General features: G+C 43.8%; 1 protein-coding gene, 1 long non-coding RNA gene and 1 other non-coding gene across 3 annotated transcripts in view; 2 read left to right on the top strand and 1 right to left on the bottom strand.

The window, feature by feature from the left end:
- Positions 1-2237: 2237 nt before the first annotated feature.
- Positions 2238-7223, bottom strand: LOC126504241 (uncharacterized). Its single transcript, XR_007592543.1, has 3 exons — positions 6871-7223; positions 3181-3278; positions 2238-2530 (listed from the first exon to the last, which is right to left on the bottom strand). It is a non-coding gene; the product is annotated as an uncharacterized lncRNA (long non-coding RNA).
- A 143-nt stretch (positions 7224-7366) lies between these two features.
- The window catches only part of Cct6a (chaperonin containing TCP1 subunit 6A), an 11143-nt gene continuing 7669 nt past the window's right edge, over positions 7367-10840 (top strand). Inside the window, exons 1-4 of the mRNA XM_050146428.1 lie at positions 7367-7580; positions 8165-8228; positions 9072-9206; positions 9830-10003. Of these exons, the coding sequence (XP_050002385.1) occupies positions 7444-7580; positions 8165-8228; positions 9072-9206; positions 9830-10003 (510 nt within the window). The 5' untranslated portion in view covers positions 7367-7443. The remainder of the gene's footprint in view (positions 7581-8164; positions 8229-9071; positions 9207-9829; positions 10004-10840) is intronic.
- LOC126504369 (small nucleolar RNA SNORA22) lies at positions 9578-9711 on the top strand. Its single transcript, XR_007592568.1, has one exon. It is a non-coding gene; the product is annotated as a small nucleolar RNA SNORA22 (small nucleolar RNA).

Raw genomic sequence — 10840 nt, 5'->3', positions numbered from 1 at the left:
AGCAGCCACTGCTCTTAACCACTGAGCCATCTCTCTACCTCTTTTTTTTTTAATATGAAACTTTTTTTAAAGATTTATTTTTTTGTTTTATTTGTTTATTTATTTATTAAAGATTTCTGTCTCCTCCCCGCCACTGCCTCCCATTTCCCTCCCCCTAAAGATTTATTTATTAAGTATACAGTGGTCTGCCTGCATATGTCCCTGCAGGCCAGAAGAGGGCAGCATATTTCATTACAGATGGTTGTGAGCCACCATGTGGTTGCTGGGAATTGAACTCAGGACCTTTGGAAGTGCAGCCAGTGCTCTTAACCACTGAGCCATCTCTCCAGCCCCCTCCTATCTTTTTTGAATCTTTGTAATTTTTTCCTCATGCGTATATTTGAGTGGTGTGTATGCTTTCTTGTGAGTGATGGTGCTTGTGTGTGTACCTGGAGACCCAAGGTTGGTAGCAGGTGTCTTCCTCAATTGCTTTCCACCTTGTTCATTAAGGTGGGATCTCTCCATCGACCTCAGAGTTGCTGCATAAAGCTATTCTACCTGGGGCTGGACAGATGGCTCAATGGCTAAGAGCACTGGTTGCTTTTCCAGATGTCCTGAGTTCAGTCCCCAGCACCTGCATGATGGCTCACAACCATCTATGTATAATAGGATCTGATGCCCTCTTCTGGCATGCAGGTATACATGCAGAGAACTTATACATTAAAATATAAATTAAAAACAAAACAGAAAACTATTCTACCCAGCCAGCTTACTTTGAGGATCACATTTCTGCCTTCCCAGTGCTAGAATTTCACAGGCTTCCATTCCCACGTTTATGTGAGTCCCATGAATCTAAACTCTCAATCTTGGGCTTGCATGGCAAGTACTTCAGCTGCTGAGCCAACTTCTCAGAACGTGTGCTTGTTTTGTTTTATCCGCCCATTTGGTTGATTTAGGGGGTTTGTTTCTTGGAATTGTGAGTGTGTGTGTGTGTGCATGTGCACGCATGCATGCACACACACATGCATGTGTGTGTATGTACTTGGAATTGTGAACCTAGGGCTTTACACATACTAGTCAAATGTTCTATTCGTGAGTATTATAGCCCTATGTAGCTCTCATTTTAATTCGTAATTTGAAAATGAGTCTAAGTTGCCCAAGCTGGCCTTCAACTCACTCTGTATCCCTGTCAGTCCTTGAACTTGTGCTCCCTCTACCTCAGTCTCTTGAAAGGCTGGAATGACAGGCCCCAGATCCACCAGGTTCAACATGTACCTGCTTTCTTCTTTCCCACCTACCCCCTTCCAGATGTCACTTGTCCAGCTATTATTTTAGCATAACCAGTAAGAAGTGTTGTTCCCGAATATTCACATTGCAGGACGCTGACTGCAATTAGGCAATGAAGTTCAACCGAAGACAACTTGAAGTATCTAGCTGATCATCTGCTTTGCCAAGTAGAGAAAATGCCAAGGCTAAGGGTTTAGCCATGACAACCATGCCCTTAAGCCAGAGAAGCTCTCAAAAACACACAATTCAGGAAGGTGGTACAAGTCTTTAAACTCAGAACTCAGGAGGGAGGCAGAGACAATTGGATCTCTGTGAGTTCAAGGCCAGCCAGGTCTACATAATGAGTTCCAGGCTAACTTACAACTATGCAGTAAGACCATCTCAAAACAAACAAACAAAAAAATTATAAAATTCAACCCAGTAACACAAGTCCCCAATCTCTTTGATCAGACATGATTTTGAAGTTTATCATTCCCAGAATTCACTAGTTGAAAAATGGCTGTAAACGTGGGGCGTCCACTGGAGATGGGATTCTTTTAGGTTACATTTATTTAATCACTGTGGGTGAGGTTCTACAGTGTGCACATGGAACTCAGGACAACTTTGTGAAGTCAGTTTTCTCCTTCCACTATGGGTGTCCTGGGGATCAAATTCATGTCATTAGGCTTAGTGGCAAATGCCTTTACCAGCTGAGCTGTCTAGCCAGCCTCAGAGACGGTTTTGATGAAGTAGAGGGCTGCCTAAGTAAACCCCAAGAGCACATGAAAAAATAGGCAAATTAAGAGTTTTAAAAATATCAATCTAGTCAATAACACATATGTGCTTGGTAGTAACTTTAAAATTAGTATAACAAAAGATGCAAGATGTTAAACAATAAACATGCATTTAAGTATAGACAGCAATGAAAATTTTTATTTGAAAAGCTTAACTACTATAAATATGAATGACTACAAGAGCTCGTTTGTGCTATTATCCCTACATTACCTATTCATAAAAATTTCAGCTATTTAAATCAAATCTGCCAGCTGTTCCTGGTCCTTTTAGAGCCCTCATCGCACACCTGTACAAGGTTTGGGCACAAGGTGGCAGTGTTTATGTTCAGCAAAAGTACATATCCAACTAAAAACTGAGTCAGGGCTGGAGTGATGGCTCAGTGGCTAAGAGCATGTATTGAATTTAATTCCCTGCACCCACAACAGGCAACTCACAACTACCTGTAAACTCAGCTCCAGTGGGATCTGATAGCTCAGGCCTCTTCAAGAACCTGCAACCACACACAAAGACAAACATAAAATTAAAAGAAAAAATATTAGTGTATTAGAAAGACAGGTGTAGTGGCTCACACTTTTTTTTTCTTCTGATTTTTTGAGGCAGGGTTTCTCTGTGTAGCTTTGGAGCCTGTCCTAGAACTCACTTTATAGACCAGGCTGGCCTTGACCTCACAGAGATTCTCCTGCCTCTACCTTTTGAGTACTGGGTTTAAAGGCATGGGCCACCCTGCCCAGTATGGCTCGCACTTTGAATTTCAACACTTGGGAAACAGAGGCAGGCAATCTTTTTGAGTTGAGAGTCAGGCAGGCGTATACAGTGAGACATAGTGAGACTGTCTCAATAAACAACAAACAAACATACAAAAATACACAAGTAAGTGTCATAAAAATAGCAACAACACTGGGCAGTGGTGGCACACGCCTTTAATCCCAGCACTCTGGAGGCAGAGGCAGGCGGATCTCTGTGAGTTCAAGGGCTGCCTGGTGCCTGGTCTACAGAGCAAGTTCCAGGACAGGCTCCAAAGATATAGAGAAAACAAAAACAAAACAAAACAAGGATATTTATAGAATTACTGACTGAATACAGAGAGCAAATTTAAAGATTTGTTTTTATTATTTTTTAATTATGCGTAGGATTATGTACCTGCATGAAGGTGTGTGCCCAAGAGTGCAGGCCAGAGGCGTCAGATTCCAAGGGGCTGGAGTTACGGATACTTAGGTCTTCTAGAAGAGCCGTCTGCCCTGCAGATGCCCCCGAGAGAAAAGTTAAGACTTTATAGTAACCCGGCAACTTTCAAATAAATGGTCAAAGTTAATAGCACTAACAATGGGATAAATCGGAATCACATGACTTTTCTTAAGCCACAATAAGCACATGTCATCCCTGTGATATTTTTTGCCAAAATGAATTTAGTCACTAGGTAACATCAAACTACACCAAATAAGTCTAAAATAATTGCTGGATACTCAAAGATGCCAAGGTCAAAGCGGGAGAGTGCTAGAGGTCTGTTAATCCCAGCAATCTAGACCATGAGGTGAGAGGATTGTCAGGATGAGGCCAGCCTGGGCTACACAGTAAGTGTCAGTAAGCTACACAGTAAGCCTGTCTCAGAACAAAACCAGGTATGGTGGTACATAACCATACTTACAACACTCTGGAAACTGAGCAAAAGAATCAGTTCAAGGTCATCCTAGAGCTCATACTGAGAGTGAGGCCGGCCTAGACAACAGGAGACCCTGTTAGCTTTTTTTTAAAAAATATTTATTTATTAATTATGTATACAATATTCTGTCTGTGTGCATGCCTGCAGGCCAGAAGAGGGCACCAGACCCCATTACAGATGGTTGTGAGCCACCATGTGGTTGCCGGGAATTGAACTCAGGACCTTTGGAAGAGCAGGCAATGCTCTTAACCACTGAGCCATCTCTCCAGCCCCCAATAAAACCTTTTGAGACTTTGTCTCGAACAACAACAAAACTCTTTTTAAAAGATTGGGAACCAGTGTTGGAGAGAAGGCTCAGCAGTTAAGAGGACTAACTACTCTTCCAGAGGTCCTGAGTTCAATTCCCAGCAACCATTATAATAGCTCACCACGATCCAAAAAATGAGATCTGGTGCCCTCTTCTGGCCAACAGATATAAATGCAGGCAGAATGCTATATACATAATAAATAAATCTTTAAAAAAAGACTGGAAACCAGTAGAGTCATGACATCCTGTGGTGGAAGTAGACCACAGCATGTGACAGCCTCAAATGTAGCTTCTATCATATATGTGAACTGTCATAGAGATTTTTAATAGCAAAATATCAGAATAAATATAACCCAGGGGAAGGCTGGTGAAATAAATTGTGATGCAGTCATTCAATGAATTATGTTAAAGACATAACAAAAGCCAGATAGATGGTGGTGGCGCATTCCTTTAATCCCAGCTCTCAGAAAGCAGAGGCAGGCAGATCTCTATGAGTTCGAGGCCAGCCTGGTCTACAAGAGCTAGTTCCAGGACAGGAACCAAAAATCTACAGAGAAACCCTGTCTGGAAATAAATAAATAAATAAAATAACAAAACACAAAACCCTTAGCTAGATGTGGTGATGCCGTGTGATATCCACTGTGAGAAAGACACATTGCTGGGACTATGGTTCAGAGGAAAAGCACTTGCCCTGCATACGTCAGCCAGGGGTGGTGGCGCATGCCTGTAATGCCTGAACTTAGGAGCCAGGCAGATGGGGAGAGATGGCTCAATGGTTTAGAGCACTGGCTGCTCTTCCTTTCCAACTTACACATGGGTCTGATGCCTTTTTCTAGTGTGCAGACGTATGTGTATACAAAATACCCATACAAATAAATAAGTAGAGAGGAGGTGGGTAGAGGCAGGATTGCATAGTAAGACCTATCTAAAAAATAAAACAAACCACAAGTTAAAAAAAAAAAAAAAAAGAAGATCCAAATCAGGAGCAGAAGGAGAGAGAGCACAAGCAAGGAACTCAGGACCGCGAGAGGTGCACCCATACACTGAGACAATGGGGATGTTCTATCAGGAACTCACCAAGGCCAGCTGGCCTGGGTCTGAAAAAGCCTGGGTCAAAACCGGTCTCGCTGAACATAGCGGACAAGGAGGACTACTGAGACCTCAAGAACAATGGCAACGGGTTTTTGATTCTACTGGACCTATTGGTTTCGTGGGAGCCTAGGCAGTTTCGTGGATGCTCACCTTACTAGACCTGGATGGAGGTGGGTGGTCCTTGGACTTCCCACAGGGCAGAGAACCCTGATTGCTTTTTGGGCTGACGAGGGAGGGGGACTTGATTGGGGGAGGGGGAGGGAAAGGGGAGGCGGCGGTGGGGAAGAGACAGAAATCTTTAATAAATAAATAAATTAATTAAAAAAAAGAAGACACCTCCAATATTTCTTCCTTTTTTTGTTGTTATTGTTGTTGTTTTGCTTTGCTTTTTGAGACAGGGTTTCTCTGTGAAACAGTCCTGGCTGTCCGGGAACACACTCTCTAGACCAGTCTGGCCTTAAACTCAGAGATCCACCTGCCTCTGACTCCCAAGTCCTGGGACTAAAAGCATGCATCATCACTATCCCATTCTTTTTTCTGTTTTGAAACAGAGTTTCACTATGTAGCCATGGCTGGCCTGGAACTTGCTATGTAGATAGTTTGCCTTAAACCCACATTGATCTGCCTGCCTGCCTAGTGCTGGGATTAAAATGTGTGCCACTATGCCTGGTTTTGTTTCATTCTTGCAGTAAGTATCAGACACTGCAAGATACTGAAGAGCATGAGAATTTATTTCAATTAAAATAGCATAACCTCCAGTATAGACCAGTATAATATATTCAATGGTGTTATGAATTGTCATCTTTGTGAAGTGATTTCTATTGATATACATGTTTATAAATTCAGGTAACAGCTTAAAAATTGAGCACAAAAAAGAGCATATATACACCTAAGTGCTCAGGCATACAGGCAGAGAAAACGCCCATACATATTAACACACACATACACACAACACACACAAAAGGCAGGTAGGTAGTGGTGGCACACGCCTTTAATCCCAGCACTCGGAAGGCAGAGGCAGGTGGATCTCTGTGAGTTCTAGGCCAGGGTGGTCTACAGAGCGAGTTCCAGGACAGGCTCCAAAACTACAGAGAAACCCTGTCTCGAAAAACAACAACAAACAAACAAACAAACAAAAAAAGCTAAACGGGTATGGAGAGATGGTTCAGCGATGGTTCAGCGCTTTTTCTTCCAGAGGACCCAGGTCCAACTCCTAGCACCCACGTGGCAGCTTCCCAACTGCTTGTAACTCCAGTTCCAGGGGATCTGATACTTTCACACCAATGCATATAAAATAAAGCTAAGTTAAAAACTGTTTTTTTTTTTTTTTTCAAGTTAAAGGAGTCCTTTCAAAGGCTGGGTACCACTGTCCAGGTAAGTTTGAGCTTTTAGCAGGCATAGTAGCTCACACCATTTTGTAGGTTAAAGCAGAAGACTGTTGCGAGTTAGCTACCAGTCCAGGCTACACAGTGGGGGTAGTTTATCTAGGGCCAGAGTGAGACCTTGTATCACATACAAAAATAAAAATAAAAGCCGGGCGGTTGGGGAGCATGTCTTTAATCCCAGCACTCTGGAGGCAGAGGGTCTACAGAGCGACTTCCAGGACAGCCAAGGCTACACAGAAATAGCATCTCCAAAAAACAACCCAACAAACCCTGAGTCTGCAAATCTGCCTCAGTGGCCCGGGCCCTAAGAACGAACCGACTCTTGAGTCTCCTCAACGCCCATCGCACCAATCTAGTCGCCTCTAAAGCCATCTAGGAATTTCTACCTGGCATTACACGTTTCTTCCCCGGGTTTAAACCAACAGGGTACTGGGGAAGCGTCCTTCTTCTGTGTCCCCACATGTATGGATAAAACAAGCAAGGAAAATGAATCTGGGAAACCTCGCGAGAGGGTAAGGGGCCCATCCCGGAACCCAGAGTCCAGGAGCTACAGACACCACGCAAAGCGAAGCCTATGCCTCTGCTTCCCGTAACGCCCAGACGAGTGCTGAGGCTGAAGCATCCCTCAGACACGATCTATAGGACGTTCTTGCCTGCGCTTCAGGCCTTAAATCGCGGATCGGCGACAACGTGCTGCGACCATAACGGAACCTTAAGATTCGGAGCGCCGATTGCCAGAGAACAAGTTTCTCGGTGGCGCAATGACGCCGCAACTGGGTGAGATGAGCGGAGCCTCGAGAGACTAGCGTCCGTCTGAGCCAATCAGCGGGCAGCAGCCGAGCCTCAGCCCAATGGAGGTGCCCTGTGAGCACGCTGGGGGCGGGCCCGGTGCGTAAGACTTTTCGAGAAGACCCGCATAGAGCACGTTGTTCTCGGCCTCTCCCTGAGCTTGGCCAACCATGGCGGCGGTGAAGACCCTCAACCCTAAAGCCGAGGTGGCCCGGGCGCAGGCAGCGCTGGCAGTGAACATCAGCGCGGCACGGGGCCTGCAGGATGTTCTGAGGACCAACTTGGGGCCTAAGGGAACCATGAAGATGTAAGGCCGGGATGGCGGGAGGACGGGCCTGGTGGGCCAGTGGCCGCAAACTCGAGCCGCCGCCTTCGGGCCTTCGCTGGGACGTTTTCTACCATGTCTGTGCGGCCGCCCATCCAAAACGCCCAGTTCGCGCCTTTCGGGTAGACAGTCGCACCCACTTCCTTTGGAGGTAGAGGGTGGCGTGTGCACCTTTCTTTACCCAGCCCCGTGGCCCCGAGCTTACTAGGATGTGGAAGTAAGGTCCAGATTTCATGGGATTTGTTTTTGTTACCTTATAGTTGGTAAATTAATGAAATTTTCTGGGACGTAGCGCTTTACTTTGCTTTTAATTACCCCCGCGCCCTTTTCCTTTTTTTGTACCCGCTTCCCAAAAAGCGCCGGTATGGCCTTTGGGACTTTTCATTATGTATTTATTTGGGTTCTGACTGATTACTCAGGCTGGCCTCGAACTCCCAATGGTTCACTTGTCTCAAAAGAGGACAAAAAAGAGACATCAGCAACCCTTGGCTTCTTTATGGAATTCTTAGTTGGGTTTCCATTGAGAGAAATCACCTCTTGCTCATCAGTTTCTGCCCATTTGACAGGCTTGTTTCTGGTGCTGGAGACATCAAGCTTACCAAAGATGGCAATGTGCTGCTTCACGAAATGGTAAGAGGTTGCCAGTGTAGGTAAAAAAAAAAAAAATCTCGACTTCCTCTTTGTTAGTGTTACTGTGTTCATTCCTGAGGTGGCTCATATTTTTCAGACAGAAGAAACAGAGAAAATAGTATATTGGGTAAAGAGTTCTGGCTTGGAGTCTGACACTTGTATTTCGGTCCCTGCTTTTTCTTGAAAAGGGAGCTACTTTTGTAGTCTAGGCTAAAAGATTGTTTCATTAAAAGAGAAAAAGTCCAAGTGGTGGTGGCAAGATTTAATCCCAGCACTCAGGAGGCGAGACAGGAGGATCTCTGGATTTAAAGACAGTCTGGTCTACAGAGCAATTTCCAGGACAGCCAGGGGCAGTTACAGAGAAACCTTGTCTCGAAAAACCAGAAACGCAACAACAAAAATCAAAAGCCAGGCAAGACTGCATAGTGAGACCCTTCCTCAAAAACAGGACAAGTGGGGAAGAGAAACCAAAATAAATCCTCACCTTTCCATTCAACTATAGGAGAAATGAAAATTTTCTTACTTTGATTATTTTTCCTTTAAGCCAGGATTTCATTATGCCCTGACTGGCCTCGAACCTGCTTCTACCTCCTGAATAGTGGGGTTAAAACTTTATACCGTCACACCTAACTAATTATATTTTACTATAATTATTTTTGTCCCGAGGGTCAGATGAAATTGGTCCAACAGTTCAAATCCTAAAAAAGAAAATGACTTTATAATCCAAACAACGTAGCCAAGCTGGACAGTTTAAGTAGATGGCTTTAATTAAAAGAAGTCTGTCTTATGTTTTACCTTGGGTAACGTTTTAAGTCATTTAAATAGTTCTTTTTCTACTTTCAGCAAATTCAACACCCAACAGCCTCTTTAATTGCGAAAGTAGCTACAGCCCAGGATGACATAACGGGTGATGGCACCACATCCAATGTCCTTATCATTGGAGAGCTGCTGAAACAGGCGGACCTCTACATCTCTGAGGTACACATGGTAATTGTTTCTGTGGTGTGTTGTTTGGTGGGCTCTTGGTGCAGATTGATGTGATTGTACCTGAGAGCACACCATAGAATCTGAGGTCAGGATGCTTAAATCTGGGAGCCTTTGCGTGTCTTTATCTTGGTCCAACATGAATGAAGAAAAACTCAACTATATATAAATGACTATGTATTTATATTTAATAGGCTAGCCTCTAATTCATAGAGCTCTGACTGCTTCTGGCCTAGTGGCTCTCTCTCTTTTTTTTTTTTTTAATATTTCAAAATAGTGTGAATTAGTTGAGATTACCTGAAGGCAAGATAAGCATTTACTGACAGCAGAATTTTAGGAGCCTGTTTTAGGTTTGGTATTGTGGTTTGCACAGTGAACACCCAAGTGTGCTTTGTGGCTCCCTTGGCCTTGACTCTGTGCTAGAGTAAAGTCTGTTCTTTTCCTCTGCATTGAAAGGAATACTGTGTCCTTTAAATGTATTCAAAAAATCAGCACATCACGTTACCTTGATTGTGTTAAGTATGAATGGCCCTGGTGTCCCTTCCAGTGGTCCTGAACTTAGTGAACTGTCGTTTATACAAATGTTGGCAGTGGTTTTGTAACTGTTTTGTTTATAGGGTCTTCACCCCAGGATAATAACTGAAGGCTTTGAAGCTGCAAAGGAAAGGGCACTCCAGTTTTTGGAACAAGTGAAAGTAAGCAGAGAGATGGACAGAGAAACACTCGTCGATGTGGCCAGAACATCTCTGCGAACTAAAGTTCATGCTGAACTTGCAGATGTCTTAACAGAGGTGTGTGATTAACATGGCCTGTGCATGTGATGCATTGCACAGAGAAAATCTCCTATAAGTGTCTGTTCTTAGTGTTGCACACATAGGGTCTTCACAGGAGTGCTGTGTGAAGTAAAGCGTTTGGGTTGTTCCCTAGGCAGTAATAAAGTAATCTGTCTTCAAAGTGGAAAGATTGGGAGAATAACTGAAACTTTCAAAAAAATTATAGAGACTTAGTTTTTAGAAATAGATTGGTTCTGTTTCTACACACACACACACACACACACACACCACATACATTTATGGAAACATAGTTTGATGTTTCTCATGGTCTAATCAGAATTTGATTTTGTTGATATTTGTTTAATGAGACAAGGTTTCTTTGTAGCTCTAGAATCTGTCCTGGAACTAGCTCTTGTATCTGGCCTCTAAAGCACAGATATCCGCCTGCCTCTGTGATTAAAGGTGTGCGCCACCACTGCCTGGCTAATCAGGGTAATTATCAATTCTTTTTGTTTTTGTTTTTCAAGACAGGGTTTCTTGGTCTTGGAGCCTATCCTGGAACTAGCTCTTATAGACTGGTCTTGTAGAGACATCTGCCTCTGCTGGGATTAAAGGCATGTGTGACCACTGCTCAGCTATCATTTTTTTCCAATACTTTGGAAAACTCGTTTGCTGGTTCTCTATAAATTTATTATAAAAAATACGTTGTAGGCTAGGTGGTGGTAGTGCATGCCATTAATCCCAGCACTGGGAGGCAGAGGCAGGAGGATCTCTGTGAGTTCCAGGCTAGCCTGGTCTGCAAGAGTGAGTTCCAGTACAGCCAGGGCTGTTACACAGAGAAAGTGTCCTAAAAAA

The sequence above is a fragment of the Alexandromys fortis genome, unplaced genomic scaffold (genome assembly GCF_014885135.2).
Source record: "Alexandromys fortis isolate MF-2015 unplaced genomic scaffold, M_Fortis_MF-2015_v1.1 scaffold_56, whole genome shotgun sequence".
NCBI lineage: Eukaryota > Metazoa > Chordata > Mammalia > Rodentia > Cricetidae > Alexandromys > Alexandromys fortis.
The sequence above is the reverse complement of the archived record's forward strand: the minus strand, read 5'-3'. Positions and strand labels throughout refer to the sequence as shown.